Here is a 22,699-nt window from a genome sequence, read left to right on the forward strand (position 1 = left end):
AATAAATTAATAAGTAAATAAATAAATGAAGCTGGGCATGGTGGTGTATACCTTTAATCCCAGCACTCAAGAGGCAGAGGCAGGTGAATCTCTGACTTTGAGGCTAGCCTACATAGTGAGACCTTGTCTCAACCTCCCCTCCGCACCCCCCCAATAATAATAAATAACTTTTTAAAAAATATTTGAGTAAAGGATATTTTACAAAAAGTATATCTGGAACTTGTAGAATTGTCCAGTGGGTTAGGCACTTGCCTCAAAGGCTAACAATCTGAGTTTGATCTCTGGAATACTTACAAAAGTGAAAAGAACCAACTCTACAAGCTGTCCCATGGCATCCATACTCAAGTCATGGCAAAAATTACCTGCACACATGCACACACACCATAGACCCACAGTGTTTTTTAAAAACATATATTCTTACTTTTTTGTTTGTTTTTTGAGACAGGGTTTCTTTTTGTATAGCTTTGGCTGCCCTGGAACTAGCTCTGTAGACCAGGCTGGCCTTGAACTCACAGAGATCTGCCTGCCTGTGTGCCACCACCGCCTGGCCACATATTCTCACTTTTAACATAGCCTACACTTCAGTCCAAACAATCCTTAGAGAAATGTGCTTGTTAATAGTGTAGTCACTCACAGCACTTGGGAAGCTAAAGCAGGACTGCCACCAAATTAACATCAACCAGGGTACATACTGAGTTTATGGACAGCCTGGGCTAGTGTGGGACCCTGTCCCAACAAAAGGGAGAAGGTGTCATGGTAGGTGACAGAAGAAGAAAAGGTGTTTCTAAACTACTGCCTATCTTTCTCACCATTCTACTTGGACTTTTCTATGAATAAAGAAGATAGATGAAAATGTGTTACAAGTAATTATTATTCATAGAGGGAATAATAAAGGCCATTTTGTAGAAATTTTAGAAATGCCAACGTAGAAACTAACACTCAAAACAATAAATTCAGCTGGGAGGTGGAGGCACACGCCTCTAATCTCAGCACTTGGGAGGCAGAGGCAGGAGGATCTCTGTGAATTTGAGGCCAGCCTGGTCTACATAGTGAGACCAAGGCTACACAGAGAGAACCTGTCCCCAAACAAACAAAAACCCAATAAATTCTAATAAAAACTATTTTGACAACATAGTACAACACTGATCATTTTATGAGACTTTTTCACAACTAATAAAATTTAAGTAGCTGCAAGTGGAATCAGAATTTCAATGAGGAAATAAATTGAATTGTTAAAATATATTGTCTTATGTATACATATACATATATATATATATATATATATATATATATATATATATATATATTGTTTTGTTTTGTTTTTTGAGACAGGGTCTCAATATGCAGCTCTGGCTGTCCTGGAACACACTATGTAGTCAGGCTGGTCTCCAACTCAGAGATCTGCCTGCCTCTGCATATACCACCACTCCCAGATCAACTGTGAATAAATCTTAATGTTGTGGGGTAAAAATTAATACTGTCATTGTGGAAATCAGTTTGAAAATTATTTTCCCCTTCCACGTTTACTGCTGCTTTATTCACTATTGCAAAAACTTGGAATCAACCTATTAGTCAAAACAACAGATAACTAGATAACAAAAATTTGGTATATATAAAAGAATGGAATGTTACCCAGCTCTAAAGAAAAATGAAGTTAAAAAATGTACAGGAAGCCAAGTGTAGTGGTGCATGTATCTCTGTGAGTTCGAGGTCAGGTTGAGTATACATAGCAAGTTCCAGGATAGCCAGAGCTATACAGTGAGACCCTATTTTGAAAAACAAAAAAACATGAAAATGGATGAACTTAGAAAGTACATTAAGGTCACACAATCTTAGAAAGAAAAAACCTTATGTTCTCTTTCATATGAAGAATGTAGCCAATTATACACAAACAAATGTACATGAAGAAACAAAAACAAGAAAGGCTAAATATAAGGATATAAGGACAGACTGAATGCAGGTAATGGACACAAACTATAAAAGAAGATACAAAGCGAATTGTTTTTCCAGTTCTAATTCTGTTGTGGGCTTTTTGGTTTGGGTGGTGAATAAGTACATAAAATATTTGATACTGAAAGTATAAATTTTAATGTGAAGCTCCACAGCTTCTGTTCCGAATGCCTATTCTGACTATATAGAGGTTTACTTAGGTTTGGTTATTTTAGTATATGATGATGTTTTTTATTTATTTGCAAGATTTTTAACGATGGAATATATAAAAATGTAAAAATAAAATTAAAAGGAAAAATATTTGAACAAAATTCAGTTAAAACAAAATATAAATGAGAATGTATGAATTGTTAATATTACAGATTATATGTGAAATAAAGAGAATGTTTTCAAAAAGTGATACCACCTACTTTGCAGAGCTCAGATATTAAAATGCGTGAACATTCAACATACCTAACAGTACATGAGATAAGTAAAATCTGATCAAATTCTTTCCTTTGAAATTTAACTCTCTGAAAAATATATAATTTGAAAACTACCTATTTGAAAGAAATCTATTATAATGAACTTTGTAAAGAATCCCCCAAAAGGGGTTGAGAAATATGGGTCCAGTGGTAGAGCATTTAACTAGTATACAAAGACACTATGTTCCATCCCTAGAAATGGGGAAAAGTGGTCATACAAAAGCAAATACACACTCTATTTTATGTGGATTTGATGTTTCCTACATAAAACTTCTCCAGTCAAGGCTAATAAACGACATACAAAATGACATATAAGATACCTTCCAGTCGGGTATGGTAATGTGCAACTGCAATTCCAGTATTCTGGCAGCTGAGGTTGAGGGATCACAAGTTTGAGACCAACCTGGGCTGGGATACACAGTGGAACCTTGTCTCAAAAAAAAAAAAAAAAGAAAGAAAGAAAAGAAACACAAATGAATATTGCACTCATTATATGTTATAATAACATGAAAATGTGAAGATTACTAAAAGGAAGCACTGCCTGTATCTAGATGTTCTCATTGTAGCTTCTCCTGTAGGACTCCCATTAAAAAAAAAAATGAAAGCTTGGAGGCCAGAGAGATGGTTCAACAGTTATGAGCACTTGCTGCTCTTGCAGAAGACATGTGTTCGGATCCCAGCACCACTTCAGGAAGCTTACAACTGCTTGTAACTACAGCTCCAGGGAATTCAATGCCCTCTTCTGGCCTCCACAAGCACCCACCTTCACAGGCATATACCCGTAACCATGTATATAATTAAAAATAATGTTTTTAATGAAACCTTACCAATAGCTAAAATAATATAACTAGATCACTTTACTTATTAATATCTTCGCCAGAAAAGTGGAAATTCAACTTGGCAAATAAAGGGAAAAAATGAAAATTAATTAAATGATTCCTTTTTGAACTATATTCTTGCCCAATCCTGACTACTTGATCATAGAGATTCTGTGAAGGGAAGAAAATACAAAGCCTAGAAGATGGATTACAAAATTAACAGCATCCTAAAAGCAAGAGAATCTGATCTTCCCTATATTATCCCCTCCAAAGCATGTAAAATTTTATATGCTCTCCACTATGCCAACTATCGTTTCAACTCATTCTTCACAATAATCCTAATATTGTCTGTGTAGCAGCATCCCCACTTTCCAGGTGATGCAACTGAGGCTTGTAGCCTGACATATGTGCCCAGGGTTACAAAGCTATTAAGTGACAGAGAGCCAAGAGTCTTGACTCTAAAACCTATACTATTTACCCACTACTATACTACTTATTACCACAGTATAGATGAAAGGGCACTGGGTTCCAGAATTAGCTTCATCCCTTGGGCAAATCACCTGACCTTACCTAGCAGTGTGTCATCAGTAAATAAAAGCAATGATAGCTGCCCAACCTTCCTTACAGCATCTGAGTGATGCTAAGAGTTAATGTATTTGCAAACACATGCTATAAAAATGACAGGATACTACATAAATGTAAGATTTTGGTAAGGTGAATCCAAGTATCATATACTTCTAGCCTTCAAAATTGTTTATAGACCTTAAAACAAGCTTAGTAATAGTCAAAAATTTTAAAAATTTTTATTTTTAATTATGTGTATGTATGTGCATGGGTATGTACAGGTGTCCATGGAGCCCCAAGGCATTAGTTTCCTGAAACTGGAGTTACTGGCAATTGTAAGCCACCTGATATGGGTGCTAGGAATTGAACTCTGGTCCTCTACAAGAGCACTTGTGCTCTTAATGACTGAAGCATCTCTCCTGCCTCTAGTCAAATCATCTTTTTTTTTTCTGGGAGTCACATTTTTTTTTCAATTTCATATACACATATAATGTATGGTGTTAAATCATCTTTAACATTCCCAAAAGTAAAACTTTTGTTTTAAAAAAAAAATTGAGACATTTTAGAAAAGACAAAACTATGGAGACAGTTAAATGATCAGTTTGGTAAAAAACACTCTAGGCTAAGGTAGGAGGATCAGAATTTTGAGGCCAGTCTGGGCTACACAGTGAAATATTACCTCAAAAAACAACACACCAGAAGCTGGCAAAATGGCTCAGTGGGTAAAGGCACTTGCTGCCAACCTGAGTTTGATTTCTAGGCACCCATATGGTAAATGTTGTCTTCTGACCAACATACATGTACTATGACTGACACTCAAACACTTAAATAAATATCATCCAACTAAAAGAGAAAACCAGTTGGTGCCAGCAGTTGGGAAGAATGACTAGGTGGAGTACAGGCTACTCTGGACATGTTATTATATACTTGTCAAAATTTATACATTGTATAGCATCACTGAACCCTGTAAACTATGGGCTCAGTCAGTAATAATGTATCTGTGTGGCCTGAACAATTGTAACAAATTGTAACACATTGCTGCAACATGTAAATAAGGGTATAAGACATGTGTGAGCAGAAATATGAAAACTCTACTTTCTGCTCCATTTTTTTTTTTTTGAGACAGGGTTTCTCTGTGTAGCTTTGTGCCTTTCCTAGAACTCGCTTTGTAGACCAGGTTGGCCTCGAACTCAGAGATCTGCCTGGCTCAGCCTCCTGAGTGGTGGGATTAAAGGCGTGCGCTACCACTGCTCAGCTCTGCTCCATTTTTTTTAGTAATATTTAGAAACTGCTTAAGTATCTTGATTTTCTAAAAATTTTATTTATTTTTATTTAATGTGCATTGGTGTTTTGCATTGGTTTCGAGTCCCCTGAAACTGGAGTTACAGACAGTTGTAAGCTGTCTGTGGGTGCTGGAAATTGAACCCGGGTCCTCTTGAATAATAGTCAATGCTCTTAACCACTAAGCCATCTCTCCAGCCCCATGTCTTGATATTTTTAAGATCAACTTTATGAAATAGGAAGTAATGTGAGTAAACTTAATAGTTCTTTGTTTTTTTTTTAAAATGCCTATAATATTTAATAATGTATACTGAGTTTCTTAGATCAATGATGTCCAATAGAATTTTACTCAATGATGATAATGTCTTGGAGCCAGGTATAGTGGCTCATACCTGTAATTCCAGTACTAGGAAAGCTGAGGCTAAGGGATGACTGCAAATTTGAGGCTGGCATTGGCTACATAATGAATTCCAGGTTAACATGGGCTATACAGTGAGACCTTGGCTTTGAAAAACAGAAACAAAACAAACTAAAAACACAGAAACTATACTAGATTTTCTGTAATATGCATAGCCATATTAACTACTGGAATACTTGAAATTTGGCTAGTATAATTGAAACAGAGAATTAAAACTTCATTTAACTTTAACAAATTGAAATTGGGCCTAGTGGTATTGACTGTAATCTCTACTACTCAATCCCTAATATTAAAAAAAAAATAGATAGCTACATATGGTTAGTGCCTGTAATACCAGTAGTTTTAAGACAATTCCTTAAATGACACCTAGAAATACACTGTAAGGTTACCTTTAGAAGAGAAAAGTCACCCCAAGAGTCCATTCAAATGATATCGTTATGAAACCATGCTATAATTAACTGAGCAAGTCAAGAATGACTAGGCACTTAAGCCCAAGAGTTCAAGGCCAGCCAGATGAGCATAGCAAGATCCTCTTTTTTAAAAAGCAGGTATAGTAATGCCACTTGTATAGCACTTGGGAGGAGAAACTAGATACTACTGCCTCAGAAAAATAAGTGACTAGGCAGATGATTTGAACCAGGAACCAACAGAGCCCATCTCCAGTTTTCTTTACTTCAAGTCCTACTATATAACCAAATAATAACAAGTCATGTTTTTCAATTTCTCCAATATTTTAAAAATAACTGAATTTGTTTAACATCATTTCTGCTTCCTGAAAAACAAAAGTATAGAGATTAAGTTAGAAAAAAAAGGAGTATTTTCTCAGGTTACTAACATTGAATCAATAAATTGAAGATCATAGCGAGCTACTAAAAATTAATTTTTACAGACACAAGATGTTCACTTAATTTTGAACTGAAAATTCAAAAAGTAATGTTAATTTCTATTCAATTTTATAGTCAAGAAACCAAAAGGGAGAGGCGGCCATGGGACTCGAGGAGTCTGCACTGAAAGGAGCGCCCTCATGGCGGGAAGGCTACATAACTAAAAGAGGTTCAGAAAAGAGAAGGGGGCAGCTTGAGTCTCAGCATCCTTGAATAAGGAAGGAGAAACTGGATTGTCCGCAGAATGCGCTCCAGGTGATGGAAGACACGTTTCTTAACTGGCTTGCTCTGAGAACTGATGCCTGAACCACCTCAGCATGGCCAATAGAAGACGAGGTGGGCATGGCCGGCCTCCCTCAGTGACGCCGTCCCGATTTAGCCCTCGAAGTCTTTCTACCAATAGGACCTGCACCCACAATATATGCATGGTGTCTGACTTTTTCTACCCAAACATGGGAGGTGTGGAGAGCCACATTTACCAGCTCTCTCAGTGCCTCATTGAGAGGGGGCACAAGGTCATAATTATCACCCATGCTTACGGAAATCGAAAGGGTGTCCGTTACCTCACCAATGGCCTCAAAGTTTATTACTTGCCTCTCAGAGTCATGTACAACCAATCTACAGCCACAACTCTCTTCCACAGTCTGCCATTGCTCAGGGACTGATTTGCTTAGTGGTATAATACCTGAACTCTGTCAGAAATATCAAGAATTAAATTTCCTAATTGGAGGAGAGGGACCAAAGAGAATCATTTTGGAAGAAGTGCGGGAAAGATACCAACTACATGACAGGGTGCAACTTTTGGGAGCTTTAGAACACAAGGATGTTAGAAATGTCTTAGTTCAAGGACACATTTTTCTCAACACCTCCCTCACTGAAGCATTCTGCATGGCCATCGTGGAAGCCGCCAGTTGTGGTTTGCAGGTTGTCAGCACGAAGGTTGGTGGGATTCCTGAAGTCCTTCCGGAAAATCTTATTATTTTATGTGAGCCTTCAGTAAAATCGTTGTGTGAAGGCCTGGAAAAAGCTATTTTCCAAGTGAAGTCGGGGACGTTGCCAGCTCCAGAAAATATCCACAATGTAGTAAAGGCTTTCTACACCTGGCGGAATGTGGCGGAGAGAACTGAAAAAGTGTACGAGCGTGTGTCGAAGGAAACTGTGTTGCCAATGCACAAGAGATTGAACAGGCTCATCTCTCATTGTGGCCCAGTGACAGGCTACATTTTTGCTTTGCTGGCAGTGTTTAGCTATCTCTTCCTCATTTTCCTGCAATGGATGACTCCAGACTCTGTCATTGATGTTGCGGTGGATGCTACTGGGCCAAGGGGAGCCTGGACTCATCCATGTCCACGTGATAAGAAAAGAGATGAGAATGATAAGGTATCCAAAAGCAGGTAGAAGCAAGCCCAAGTCCACAAGTCCTAGGCACTTGCCATACTCCTGTTAGCATTTGAAAATTACCTTGCTCTTTTGTTTTTGGGTTTCAAAGTTGGTTTAGTAAATTACGCTACCTCTGTATCATTCACTATTTTTGTTTTTTGAAGAAAGATAAACAATTATGCAATTCCTGAGTGTGGAAACTCCTTGCACTTCTTAAAAATTTGGGGGAGAACGGTTTAGCCACTCAGGTATGACCTTTTTCAGATTACTCAGATCCCTCTTGCAGACATGTTTTAACATTATATTTTGGGAGCCTTGGGTGCTGAAAGGCCAAATGTTTCTGGATCTTTTTTGGCCAGTTTTTAACGTTATACCATTAATTCATATTTACCAGATGTTTACAAGCTTTCTTTAGGGAGGTATAACAGTTAGGTAAACTGTTTTAAGTCAAGTTCATGTATCCTTCATTGGACATTGAAGTCATGTTCTCAGACCCTTACTGGGTCCACTCAAGGGTTACAGGGAATCTGATTTCTTGAGCAAGACCATCTGTGGTTGCCAGCATGTTTGTGTATCTGCTACATATGAAAGTTGAACTAGATGGTTGCTGAGACTAAGGACTAGTAAACAAGAAGTGGTAAGACAGCGAACATGCCACACTGCTCAAGCGAGTGAATGGCAGGAAGAAGTCATCACTGGCGTACTCCAAGTACCTCTCTGAACCTGTTTTATGCATTCTCCTAGGAAGAGCCCTTGTCCTCGTGTGTGTGTGCATGTGAGTGTGTGTGTGCGCGTGCGTGTGTGAGTGTGCGTGTGTGCGTGTGTGTGTGTGTGTGTGTGTGTGTGTGTGTGTGTGTGTGTGTGTAAAGAAATGTTGCTTTTTAAGTTCTACGGACCGATACCACTGTTGACACTAGTGCAGGCTCACCCTCTGCTTTTGTAGTGCCCTGGTTAGTCCCTGTAAACACCCTTTGTGGTTTCTGAGCAGAACAGACGGGGTGTGCCATCTCCAACGCAGCTGCTATCCTCTCTTCTGGATGGAACTCCCTCGCCATCACTATGGCCTAGCTGATTTCTGATAAGTATTGCCAGTGTGTGGAGAGGTTTGCCTCCAGGGTGGTTTATTTATAGAGTATCAAGTCTGAAAGATGTCAGAGCACGCAGTCTCTTTGTGGGTGGAATGTCTCAGTCGGAGTCCCAGGCATCCAGAGCCATGGGTTGTTTAATCCCAAGTTACCTATGATAAGTATTAATAATGCTTTGAACTCTTTTGCATGGGTTTTGTGGGAAAAGGACTGAAATAAAAGCAGCAAGGCGCTTGTGGGCATTCGATTCTGTCAGTATTGTGATTCTGTACAGGATTTTTTAAGGACGACATTTGCAAAACTTTTTAAAGAGTATCTTCACATGCCTATTACGTGGTTGCCACTGATATAAAAGAGATATATTTGTGTTTTGTGTATATGAAAAGACAAACGCTAGAGAGTCATTTTTAAAATACAGAAGTTAGGGCTTCTTTTATTGGAGACAAATGACCTGGTCCAAACTGTTGAGTCTTCCTCAAATCTTTATGCATTGAGACAGATGTACATCTAGCAAACAGTGCCAATATTCATGGTAGACTGAGACATGTTAACACTTGGCTTTATTTATTCTACACTACTGTTTCTTCTTGTATGTTTGTTTGCTTCTAGTTTTTGCCAAAATTATCACTGAATGCTTCAATTGTTCTTTATTTAAGATAAAAAAAATAGAATTGAAAAGTAATTTGCTCTTGTGTGTAAATGTGTAATTTATGAATTAAAATTGTTTTCCTTTTTTTGAATAAGTGAAAATAAACGTATTTGTGTGACAGAATTCAAAAAAAAAAAAAAAAAAAAAAAAAAAAAAAAAAAAGAAACCAAAAGGAAGATTCCCAGAAAAGCATGAGCAAAGAAATACAAAGTAAGTAAAAATAAGACAATAAACATACAAGACTATTCATATCCAGCTATTAACCAGAGCTCTGAACTCAGAGTCATTACCTCTTATCCTAGCAGTTTAAAATACTAGTTGATTAAACCTTACTTCCTAATTCAGTGACTTTTTGTCCTTATTCCAGTGGCATAAAAGGGAACTTATGTCCTCAATTGCAGTGGCTTTTTATCAGAGCTCTCCCTTGGGGAACCTATGAAATCAAACACTGAGATTGGCTCCCCACCCTCAGGGAATAAATGTCCAAAGTGACAGTGTTGAATCCCCAAAGAAATGCTCGGCCACAGTTTCTTTTCCAGTCCTACAAGCAGTAGATCCTTCTTTTATGAGACAGAATAACTTGAAAATACTTAAATTTTACAGAAAAGCACCAAAGGGCAGAGTATTTGCTTATAGCTATAATCTCAGCACTCAGGAAACCCAGGCAAGAGGATCGTCTCAAGTCCAAGGCAAGCCTGGGGTACATAGTCAATTGGGGTCAGCCTGCTACAGGGTGAGGATCCATCTTAAAAAACAAAAAAGTGAGGGTAGAAAAGGAACATGCCCCCAAAAGCCAATTCTTGACACTGCTCAAATGTAAACCAGACCTTTGTTCTCCCTTTTGAAGTTCATGAATCGCATTAGAAAAATATTATTTCGTAACTTCATACAGGAGTGGCTTTTAAGATTAGTCAAATACATAATTAAGTAATATTAAATAGCCCTCAGTGGTCAAGCAGGGTGTCCAACAAGTTGAGCGGTTTCGGTATGTCCTCCTGCAAGGAAAAAGGATGGGATTTCCACCTTTTCAGTACCATACACCCCAGTTCTTAGTTCCTGGGACCCGAAAGTCCTGTACCCTATTCGTTGTGCAATCATTGTCAAAACTCCACCCACTGAGCTCCAGAACAAGTGGAATTCTCCCATTCTGAAAGAGATCTCGATTTTCCTGTATCCAGGGAGACACTGAAAACTCCTTGACAGGAGTCAAGTAAGGCAAGGGGGAACAAACGGTCCAGCTCTTCTAGATTAAGAAAAGACCAAAACCCAAGCCCAGGAGGCACTCAAGTTTCCACTTACCAAATTAAAAAGGAAGAAAAGAAAGAGAGGGTAGGAGCAGGAATGGGGAGACAGCTATCAGACGATGATGCTCCTTCCCCAGCATCACCTCCTCATCCCCAGCCTCACCCGCAAGGCAGGTCGCTGATGCCCAGAGACCAAGCCCCGGCTGTGGGTCCCGGGAGCCCCGCAGCGTCCCTGCGTAGCCGCCCGCGCAGTGGCGGGGGGTAGGGCGAGGGGGGGGGGAAGGGGGGAATGGGCGAAGCGCAGCCCCAGCTCCCGCGCTGTTATCTTACTGCGCAACAGCCTCAGCTCCGAGGCCGGGGAGCACCCTGCAGCTCGCCCTACGCACCTGCCCGTCACCTAAAGGGCAATCCTGTACCCGGCTGAGCGCCCCCCCCAACCCACCCCGCAGCCTCCACGGGCAGTGGAGTCCCAGCACACAGTGACCACACGGGCTGAGAGAACACCTGACGCCTCGGGGCAGCAACGGCCGCACGTGGCTGTCATACCTGGAGCACCCCTGCCTAGCACCCCTTCGCCCTCCCTGCCCGGGGTCCACCCTGCCCTCCCGCAGCCCCCTACCGCCGAGTGCCCCCAAGTCCCAACCATCGTCCTTTCCCACCCGATCCATTTCAGTCCCACACTCGCCACCTGCTCCCAACTATCGTCACTCCTCTGAGGGAAAAGGGCCGGATGTTCGTCCCGTGGCTAAAGGTAAAAGGGGGTAACTGAAGAGGTAAACCCCGAAAAAGGTAACCCAATCATCCCTGCGACCCAACCACAACGAAGGCATCCTCTCCACTGACCTTCTGCCTGGGACTGCGTCCCCGTCCGCCCCGTTCGCCCTCAGTAGCCTCCTCAGTGCCGCCGTCTCTTCCCCGCGCTGCCTCCTCAACCCGAGTCGCCATGAGGTGACGGCAGCAGCCAAACAAGCGGCTGGACCAGGGGCACGGAACCTCACAGGGGCTTCGGCCCCGCCCCCTTCACACACCAGCCAATCGCATCATGAGAGTCTTCCATGTGACCGGAGGAGGTTGGCTCCTGAGGGAAGGCAGTTTGATGGGGGTGGGGAACGTTGAATTCTGGGCTGGGCTTCTGCTAGGGCCGAAGGGCAGACGGAGGCCGCTCGAGTCTGCGCAGACAGGAAAAGGGAGTAGACTACAAGTTCCAGAAGGCAACGCGGCCATAGCGTTCAGCCACGGATCTGGATAGGGGTGTTCTAGGGGAAAGTACCCGTTGCTCCGCGTGTGTAGCCTACTGGGGCTTGTAGTCTCTGAGGGACAATGTCGCGGTACCGGAAGGTAGTCACTATTATCCTACAAGAAAAGTTTTAAAATATTCCAGAGAAAGAATAGAACCAGAGACACTTTTTTGTTTCTGCTTTTGTTGCTCTTCTTCAGAACTGAATGAGTGTGATTTGTGAATAAAGAACTCTAACTTCGTTATTTTTGAGGTGGCAAGTGTAATCTCAGAATCTGAGACATTGGACACTTGCCCAAAGTACAGTCTCAGCTACCAGAGTTCTCACTACGGTTTAACTGTCCAGAGTTCCTTTGGGCTGGAGGCCTGTTCACCTTAGCTGAACTCCGGCTTCCAGCACAGTTCTCCACACTTAGTCCAAGATTAATTCATGTTGAATGTTTCTTGATTTCTCCACCATACGTTTTACTAATTAAAAATATCAGTGAACTTGGTTTACTGAAACAGTTATTTTTCCTGATATAATGGAGAAGGTCCCCCCGCCCCGATATATTCCCTGTTATTATCTGACGGAACCAGCTTTTCAGTAGCCTAGCATCTAGAAGACACAGACTATCACAGTTTTTAATAATTCATTATAAAAATCTGAAAATATACTTTTCCTACAATTGATCATAAAACAATGATAGCAGGAGCCAAAATTTAATAACATGAGTGATAGTAAACTTCAATTGAGCAAATTCTTAGGGCAAAACAGGGTTGGTTGGTTTTGTTATTGATGTTTGTTTGGGGTTTTCTTTTTTTTCCATTTGTTTATTTTATGGTGCTTGTGATCAAACCAAGGATCGCATGCATTCAACCAACCTCTGAACTACACTACAACTCAGTTCAATTAAGGAAATGTTTAATTTTAATTATTACTATTATTATTTTTTTAATTTGGGGAAAGTACCATTATTTGGACACTTCAGCCCACGTTTCAGATTTCAAAACAAAAGTGTTGTTCAAGACACAGATGGTAGATGACAAAGAACCTACAGCCAGACTCTATATACTGTCTCTTATCTTCTAAAAGGAAAACTGTCCCAGCAAGACTTAGAATTGTAGTGCAGTTGTCCATATCTTTAGGTGACAAACATGCACCATAGTTAAAGTATAGTTAGTACAATAGAATAACAGGTAGCTACTAAAATTGCAAACATTTTATGACTTAGGTAAAAAGATCTCATTTATATAGAACAGCATGGTAATATATTTATAACAGATGTCAGAAAAATACTCCTCAGCCTGGCATGATGGTGCAAGTCTTTAAGACCAGCACTCAGGAGACAGAAGCAGGTGCATCTCTGTGAGTTTGAGGCTAGTCTGGCCTACATAGTGAGTTCCAGGCCAGCCAGGACTGCATAGTTTGACTCTGTCTCAAAACAATAAAATGTCTGGGCAAGTAGTTGGGCACGCCTTTGGGAGGCAGAGGCAGGCAGATCTCTGTGAGTTCCAGGCCAGCCTGGTTACAGAGTGAGTTCCAGGACAGCCAGGACTATATAGAGACCCTGTCTCAAAAACCAAAAATAAAAAAGCAGGGGGAAAAAGAAAAGAAAATTACTCCTCAATATGTTAATATTTTTCCTGAATGGTAAGATTTGATAGTATTTTTATTTCTTATTTTAGGTACCAAGTGTGCCAACTAGGCATGGTGACAAATGCCTGATATCCCAGCATCTGGGAGGTAAAGAAAGGCAGGAGAATCAGATTCTGGCTCATCCTTGGCTAGTTACTTCCAGGCCAGGCATGGTGGTGCATTCAAGGATAGCCTGGTCTCATAGCTAGCTACATAGCAAGTTCCAGGCCAACCAGAGCTATAACAGTGAGACCCTGTCTCAAACACATGCACACGTGCCACATGTACACACACACACACACACACACACACACACACACACACACACACACACAAATCCTTACCCTTCCCATACATACACACTGAAAAAAGAATACACTGTAGCAGAAATGATAATGTAACCTTTAAAGCTCCACGGAAAGACAGCTTCTGTCAGGTTCACCTCCTCCCTCCCTGAATCAAACCAACTTGAGTTTTTGTTTGTTTTGGTTTTTATTTGAGACAAGGTTTCTCTATGTAGCCCTGGCTCTTCCAGAACTCACTATGTAGACCAAACTGGTCTTAAACTCACAGAGATCCACCTGCTTCTGCCTACTAAATGATGGCATTAGAAGTGTGTGCCACCCAGCTCCTTTTTTATTTTTCAGATTATATTTTTTTTTCATTTCATGTGCATTAGTGTTTTGCCTGTCTGTCTGTCTGTGTGAGGGTGTCAGATCCTTTGGAAGTGGAGTTACAGACAGTTGTGGGTATTGGGAATTGAACCTGGGTTCTCTGGGAGAGCAACCAGTGCTCTTAACTGCTGAACCATTTTTCCATCCCCTTGCAATTATAATTACGCAATTTTTCCTTCTCTTTCCTCCCTCCAAACCCTCCCATATACCCCTTGCCATTCACTCTCCTTCAAATTCATGGCCTCTTTTTTCACTTACAAAGCTAAAGTGGCCTTGGACTGCTAATCTGGTCTACTGAGAGCTCAAATTGCAGGCTAAAATATTGCTTCAAGTCTTTATTTCTAAATCATTTTTGTTAGTTTGTTTGTTTTGAGACAGGGTTTCTCTGTGTAGCCCTGGCTATCTTGGAACTCCCATTGTAGACCAGGCTGGCCTTGAACTCACAGAGATCCACCTGCCTCTGCCTACTGAATACTGGAATTAAAGGTGTGTGCCACCACACCTAGCTTATTTCCAAGTCTTTTAGAGGTACTCCATTTTTGTCTACATTGCTTTCACCTTTCCTTCAGGAAGTATTTCTTTTAAGCATTGTGCCTGTAAATTTGCTTGACAATAGGGTAAAGGCCACAGGAACCATGGCTCCTCTTGGTTACAGGCATTCTCTCTAAGGTCACTGAGGGCTGGAGCTATGACCTTGATACGTTGGTCTATTTACTCTGAGGACCTTGTTGTTTTGTTTTTCTTCTCGGGGGAGCTGGAGAGATGGCTCAGCAGTTAAGAGTGGTTAGGTTCCTAGCACCACATCATGGAGCTCACAACTACCTGTGGCTGCAGATCCAGGGCATCAGAAACCATCTTTTGGCCTCCAAGGGCATATGAACGCACATGCACATACTAACATACAGACACATACGCACACACTTAAAGTACACTAGCCGGGCATTGGTGGCGCACGCCTTTAATCCCAGCACTCGGGAGGCAGAGCCAGGCGGATCTCTGTGAGTTCGAGGCCAGCCTGGGCTACCAAGTGAGTTCCAGGAAAGGCGCAAAGCTACACAGAGAAACCCTGTCTCAAAAAACCAAAAAAAACAAAAAAACAAAAACAAACAAGCAAACAAAAAAAAAAGTACACTTATCATTTGGGATTTTTTTTTCTTTTTTTAAAAAAATTCTTTTCTTTTTAAAGACAGGCTTGCACTATACAGTCCTGGAACTAGATATATAGACCAGGCTGGTCTCAAAATTAGAGATCAACTTGCCTCTGCCTTCCATGCACTGGTGTTAAAGGCAGGCATCACCATACTTACCTAGTTTTGAACTTCTCATGAAATTGCATCAGGCTAGCTGTGTAGGTTTGACCACAGATATATATTATATATATTATTCCTAGTCTGTGGCTAATATGGAACTGTTTTTATTTGTTTGTTTACTTTTTGTGTCAGGCCTGAGAGCTTGGGTAATGTGTATCTGCCTGGAGGAAAGGAGTAACTTGGATTTCCCCTCCAGGAAGCCCCAGTCCCAGGCAGAGTGTCATAAGTGCTCCCGTTACAAATTCGGGACGTTCTATGGTAGTGAGGACAAGCATGGGCCACGGGATGTGTGTGTTCTCAATGCCCACAAAATGCCAGGCACAGAGAATGTGCTCACCACATACTTACTGAGAAAAAAAAAAGGGGGGATGGGGGAGGGGGAGACCCCCTGTAACCGGGTATGGTGATTCATGCTTTTAATCCTAGCACTCTGCAGGCAGAAGCAAGAGCATTGCCCAAAGTTTGAGGGCAGTCTGGTCTTCAAAGTAAGACCCTGTCTCAAAACAGAAGGAGGAGGAAGAGGAGGAAGAAAGGGAGGGAAGGAGGCACTGAAGACATAGCTCAGTTGACAAAGTGCTTGCAATGCAAACATAAGGACCCGAGTTTGATCCCTGGCAGCCACATGAACAGCCAGGCTTGGCCTGGAGAGCTGCCTTATCTACTAAAAGCATTTGCTGCTGTTGCAGAGGACTTGGGTTGGGTTTCCAGCTCACAACCATCCATTATTCCAGCTCCAGATCTGATGCTCTCTTCTGACCTCCAAGGGCACCAGGCACTCATGTGGTACCAGGCAAAACACTCATGCATATAAATTACATCTAAGTAAATAAATAGACCCAGGCTTTATAGCACATGTCTACAAACCCAGTGATAGGACAAAGAGGCCGGTGACTCTCTGGAGCTTGCTGCTCAGGCAGCCCAGCTGAGCACTATCATTGAATCCCAGGTTTTAGTGAGAGACCCTGACTCAAAGCATAAGATGATGCCTGAGGAGGAATGGCACTCCAAGGTCTACAAGCACATATACACATGTATGTGTGCCTGTACACACCCCTCACACACGTGAGGGAGGGAGACAAGAGAGGGAGAGAGAGAAAGAGAGATCCTCTGAGTCAATAGGATTCACTGATAATGTTTTCTAAACCTGTTCAGATGAAGGCCACAACATCAGTTCCCCAAGGTGATAAACTTTTCCTGTGACTTCTTGGATTCTTTCTGGTAGTGATGTACCTCTGTATCACTGTGAGGCCCTCAGGCAGCCATAGGACTAAGGTCACCGTAGAATAAGATTTGCAGCAGCAGTGGATTTTCTTTCACCAATTGAACATTCACTGAGCACCTCTCACATCTGAATGCTTTAGTGAACACTGGTTATGCCTGGATTGAGAATAAGGAGTTCCCAAACCAGGCATGATGGTGCCTACCTGCAATCCTATCATTGGGGGTTGGGAGGAAGTTGGAGGCAGAAGAATCAGAGGTCAAGGTCATCTTTTTCTATATCTCAAGTTCAAGACCAACCTGACCTATGAAAGACTGCCTTTCAAAACAAACAAACAAACAAACAAATCCCCCCCAAACCAAAAAACAGACAATAAGATAGCTTAGCAGGTAAAAGGGCTTGCTATGTCACCCAGGTGACCTAAATTCTCTCCCTGGGACCCATGATGGAATGACTGAATTGACTTCTAAAAGTTGTCCTCTGACCACCATATGTGCAGAGTGGTGCATGCCCACTGGCACTTACACACGCACTAGTAAAATAATGCTAAATAAGTCCAATTTTAAAAAAGAACAAACAAACAAACAAAAAACCCAAAAATAAACAGAATAAGGAGAGCCCGGGACAGCACTGGGCAGACAAATATACAAAAAGCAATAACATAATTTATAAAATGGAGGTATTGCACAGTAACCTCTTGAGGATTGTTTCCTGTGGTGGAAGAGAGGTTTAATGTGCTATTTCAATGGTGTCTAAAGGTCTCAATGGGAGTTCAAGTAAGCACGCTAGTTTCACATATCCACCTCAGGGTATTTTCAGAATAGAAAAACGATTACTTCTAAAGTAGCTGCGAATATTATTTCATCAAGCTCAAGTTTATGTTTGTTACATATTTATTAGGGTGCTAGGTAGTGAAATGAAGTATTTCTCTTTTCATAGAACAAAGAGCGCTGGGTGGTGGTGACGCACGTCTTTAATCTCAGCACTCAGGAAGCAGAGCCAGCAGGATCTCTGTGAGTTCGAGGCCAGCCTGGTCTACAGAGCGAGATCCAGGACAGCCAGAGCTACACAGAGAAACCCTGTCTCGAAAACAAAACAACAAAAAAGGTTAAAAAAAAAAAAAGAACAAAGAGCTTATTGTTTAACTTTATTACCCAATATCATCTTTATTGGCCAACCCTGATTTTAGTCCCTATAGGAATTTGGCCAATTTCAGCATTTACTACAGATGTCCACATTTCTAGCAGAAATATTTAAGAAATTATCATATTTTATACTCAGATCATGTGAGTATATTGATAGCAGGCTTTGGAATATACTACTAGATTGGTAGACATTAAGAGTGCCAGCTCCAAGCCGGGCGTTGGTGGCGAACGCCTGTAATCCCAGCACTCGGGAGGCAGAGGCAGGTGGATCTCTGTGAGTTCGAGGCCAGCCTGGGTTACCGAGTTAGTTCCAGGAAAAGGCACAAAGCTGCACAGAGAAACCCTGTCTCAAAAAACCAAAAAAAAAAAAAAAAAAAAAAAAGAGTGCCAGCTCTAGGAAGAAGATATTTTTAAAACTCTTCTCAGGAGCTGGCAAGATGGCTCAAAGTAAAGGAGCTTGCCACCAAGCCTGACAACCTGAGTTCAATCACTAGGACCCACATGGTGGAGGGCAAACACCAACTCCATCAAGCTCTGTGGCACAAGTACCCTTATAAACACACACACACACACACACACACACACACACACACACACACTACATGCTGATGTTGGTTGTTCTTTTACTTTTTTTTTTCTTTGCTCTTAGAAGGGCCCACCACCCAGCTCCCAAATAAATACACATGGAGGCTTATTCTTACTTATGAATGCCCAGCCTTTGCTTGGCTGTTTTTTGTCAGGTTTTCTTAAATTATCCTGTCTACTTAAAAAAAAAAAAGATTTATTTATTTAGTACAGTGTTCTGTCTGCATATATGCCTACATGTCAGAAGCGGGCACCGGATCTCATTACAGATGGTTGTGAGCCACCATGTGGTTGCTGGGAATTGAACTCAGGACCCCTGGAAGAGCAGCCAGTGCTCTTAACCTCTGAGCCATCTCTCCAGCCCTCCCGTCTACCTTTTGCCTCTGGGCCCTTTCCTGTTTTTACTTCTGTATATCTTACTTTCACTCTTACTCCATAGCTGGCTGTGTGGCTGCGTGGCTGGGCCCTTCTTTTCTAGCTCCTTGATCTCTCTTGCTTCCCAGTCCCTCTTTTTTTTCCTTCTATTTATTCTCTCTGCCTGCCAGCCCCTCCTAACCTTTCTCCTGCCTTTCTATTGACCGTTCAGCTCTTTATTAGACGAATTAGGTGTTTTAGACAGGCAAAGTAACACAGCTTCACAGAGTTAAACAAATGCAACATAAAAGAATACAACAGGGGGTTGGGTATTTAGCTCAGTGGTAGAGTGCTTCCCTAGCAAGCACAAGGTCCTGGGTTCAATCCTCAGCTCCAGAAAATTAAAAAAACAACAAAAAACCCCCAAACAAACAAAAAACAGGAATACAACACATCTTTGCAACATTAAAACACATGTTCCACAGCATTAACAAATGTAACATATCTTAAAATAATATTTCGCAACAATATGTAATAATAATAACCTGTCACCTGGCCTGTAATTCTAGTACTCAGGATACTTAGGCAGGATTGGCCTGAATTCAAAATGAGCCTGGGTTATATAAGGAGACCTTGTCTTGAAAGGGGGATTTGGGGAGGAGAGAAAAGAAAAAAGAGGGGGAAAGGCTAGTATTCCTGTAATCCCAGCACTTGGAAGATGGAGGAAGGAGGATCAGAAGTTCAAGGCCAGCCTGAGCTGCATTAAAAAAAAATGGGAAAGAAAACCATGAACTCCTAATAGACTTAGGTTTTAATGAAAATCACTTTATACAGCTCTGGGTGGCAACACATGTCTATTATCCCAGCACTCAGGAAGCAAAGACAGGTGGAATGCCACACATTTTAGGCCAACTTGATCTATATATTGATACTCAAAACTCAAAGCAAAGAAACAAATAAAAAGAATAATTAGCTCATGTGTAGCAATTTATAGAAACAACTATTATCCATAGACTTGTAGGAGAAAACAAGAGGGTGGAGTAATTAAAACTGGTAATTTGGCCCGGCAGTGGTGGCACATGCCTTTAATCCCAGCACTCGGGAGGCAGAGGCAGGCGAATCTCTGTGAGTTCGAGGCCAGCCTGGTCTACAGATTAGATCCAGGACAGGAACCAAAACTACACAGAGAAACCCTGTCTCAAACAACAACAACAACAAACCTGGTAAGTTTGGGGGCTGAAGTATATCTCAGTGGTAGTGTGTTTGTTTAGCATGTTCAGAATCTTTAGTTCAATCTCTAGCATTGGGGAGGGAGAAGCCGGGTTGGACTGACAAACTTAGAGAAGAACCTTGTGTGTTTGAGACCCAGATCTCTCTGGACAAGGTGTTGTTATTATTGGGTCCCTAGAGGCATCAGAACCTTCGTCCTGGGGAAAGCTGCAAATGGCCATCAACACCCCCCCCCACATTGCCTATATGGTTACAAAATCCAGAAAGGAGCCCCTTGCCCTCTTCCTGCCTTCCCATTCCTCTCTAGTGTCTCCTGATGTCACAGCTTCTCTGGGGGAAGCCACCAAAGAAGATGGTTAGATCTGAATTCCAACCCTGACTTTACAGAGTAGCACATGGAAGCTGCTGGCTTTGAAGCTGTTGGGATCCCATTATAGTGGCATATACCCAAAATCCCAGTTCTTAAGAGGCTAAGGCAAGAGGATCGAATGTTTCAGGCCAGCTTGGGCTGCGGCGTAGTGAGTTCCAGGCAAGGCCAGACTCATCTGCAAAGTGAAACCCTGTCTTGGATTAGAACAAAAAAAATCTTAAAGACCAGATTCAGCCAGCATTTATGGTTACTTTCCAGGGTGTCCTAGAGGCCCTCAGCTCAGGCCTTAGTGGCTGGGATCATGTGATAACCTAGGCAGATATCTCAGAGAAGGGCTCTGAGTGGCCCAAATGACAGAGGGACATACAATGCCATCATCAACGCTGTTATAATAATTCCTTAGTAATACTGACTATTTAGTTCATTTTCAAATTTATCTTATTGTCTCTATAATATCTAGAGTGTTTATACATAAAGTATATATGTATATATTTTATGTACTTGCATATCAAGACTCATAATCATTTTTTAATTTATTGAGGTGAAATTTATATAATATAAAATTAACCATTTTTAGGGAACAATTCAACGCCTTTAGTATATTCAGAATTTATGTCACTACCACCCCTGACTAGTCCCAAAACATTTCCATCATTCTAAAATAAAAATCCATTAAGCAGTTTCTTCCACTCCCCCTCCCCCCCCCCCCCAGTCCCTGGCAACCACCAATCTGCATTCTGTCTCTATGGATTTACAGAGTCTGAATATTTCATAGAAATGGAATCATGCAATATGTGACCTTTTGTGTCTGGTTTCTTTCACTTAGCATAATGTTTTTCAGATATACAGATATAACATTGTTGATACTGGAGAAGCAGCCAGCAGCAACTGTGACATTTTCTAATCTCTAATATTATTAAACCCAGCTCTCTCCATCTCTCTTTGCTTTCCCGATAAGGTTTTTTTTTCTCCTTCATTCATTGGGGCTAATTTTGGCTTATAGTCACCAATGTGTTTCTGCTATCATTATTTTCTCTTTTCTACTTGTTTTGCTCTGTCATGAAAGTGATTTATTGCTGTTTCCTATTATGAAACTATAATAAGTAAAAGGATTGCAGACACAGTAAGAAATAATCACCTATAAGCTTATCGAAAGACATAGCCATTATTAACATTTTGCATCGTTACATTTTGTCCTTTACAAATAGAACATATGCATGAACATGTATTTTTATTGTAGAATTTACCGTTCTAATCATTTAGAAAAAGGACATCACAATGTTGCACCCCTCCCCCCATAAACAAATAAATTTGAACATCAAAAGACCCCTGGTTCCTGTGGGTGGGAAACCTGCAAGCATTTTCTGTCTCCTGAAGAGAAACATCCACCACCTGTGTTTGGGTCCCAGCAATCATGTGCACACAATAGAGAGTCATTCAGCCATTTAAAATGAAAGAATGAAAATATGCTGTTTGCAGGAAAATGGATAGAACTGGAAACTGTCATCTTAACTGAAATAAAACAGACCCAAACAGATATCTTGTGTTTTCTCCTATATGCGGGTCCTAGATTTTATTTATGTATTTAACTTACTCTGTAGCCCAGGCTGTTCTCAAACTTTCAGAGATCCACTTAGCCTCCTGAATGCTAAGATTACAGGTATGAAGCATCATCCTCAGCATATTACACAATACACACATATGCTTGTATGTATTATGTGTGTGTATATGACCATTTATATATTTGTGACATGAAAGTAGAAGCAGGGGTCTCTGAGAAAAGTTACAGAAATCATGGGAGAGGAAGTGAAAGAAAAAACAGAGGGATGAAGATGATCAAAATACATAACAGAGTTGAATGAAAATGTATTGTCCATAGTTTTTTTATTTCATGTGCATTAGTGTTTTGCCTACACGTATATGTCTGTGTGAAGTTGTTGGATCCCCTGAAACTAGAGTTACAGACATTATGAGCTGCCATGTGGGTGATGGAAATTGAATCTGGATCCTCTGGAAGAACAGCCAGTGCTCTTAATCACTGAGCTATCTCGCCAGCCCGTTTGCAGTTTTTTATTACAGTTATTTTTTTTTTATTTGTAGGTGGGGAGCACGTGTGTGGAGGTCAGAAAAAAACTTTCAGGAGCTGGTTCTCTCCCTCCAACATGTATGTGGGTGCCAGGGTCTAGACTCAGGCCATCAGGGTTGGCAACGAGCACCTTC

The 22,699-nt window shown here is 41.2% G+C and overlaps 2 protein-coding genes across 4 annotated transcripts in view; one reads left to right on the forward strand and one right to left on the reverse strand.

Annotated features, from left to right (window-relative positions):
- Txlng (taxilin gamma) overlaps nucleotides 1–11,761 on the reverse strand; it is a 63,742-nt gene extending 51,981 nt beyond the window's left edge. Inside the window, exons 1-2 of one of the 3 annotated variants that reach the window (XM_015992069.3) lie at nucleotides 11,581–11,716; nucleotides 2,735–2,841 (exon numbers count right to left, since the gene is read on the reverse strand). Coding sequence is in view for 2 of the 3 variants with exons in the window: in XM_006973221.4 (XP_006973283.1) it covers nucleotides 11,581–11,682 (102 nt within the window). In the remaining variant the exon portion in view is untranslated. Of the gene's footprint in view, nucleotides 1–2,734; nucleotides 2,842–11,580 lie in introns of all 3 variants that reach the window. The other 2 variants (XM_006973221.4, XM_015992070.3) reach the window with 2 other exon arrangements.
- Nucleotides 6,558–7,945, forward strand: LOC143271043 (phosphatidylinositol N-acetylglucosaminyltransferase subunit A-like). The gene is made up of 2 exons (XM_076562905.1): nucleotides 6,558–6,715; nucleotides 7,038–7,945. The coding sequence occupies exons 1-2, from the start codon at nucleotides 6,697–6,699 to the stop codon at nucleotides 7,775–7,777; spliced, it is 759 nt and encodes a 252-aa protein (XP_076419020.1). The 5' UTR covers nucleotides 6,558–6,696; the 3' UTR covers nucleotides 7,778–7,945.
- Nucleotides 11,762–22,699: the final 10,938 nt, after the last annotated feature.

Source organism: Peromyscus maniculatus, chromosome X, assembly GCF_049852395.1.
Source record: "Peromyscus maniculatus bairdii isolate BWxNUB_F1_BW_parent chromosome X, HU_Pman_BW_mat_3.1, whole genome shotgun sequence".
NCBI classification, from domain to species: Eukaryota; Metazoa; Chordata; class Mammalia; order Rodentia; family Cricetidae; genus Peromyscus; species Peromyscus maniculatus.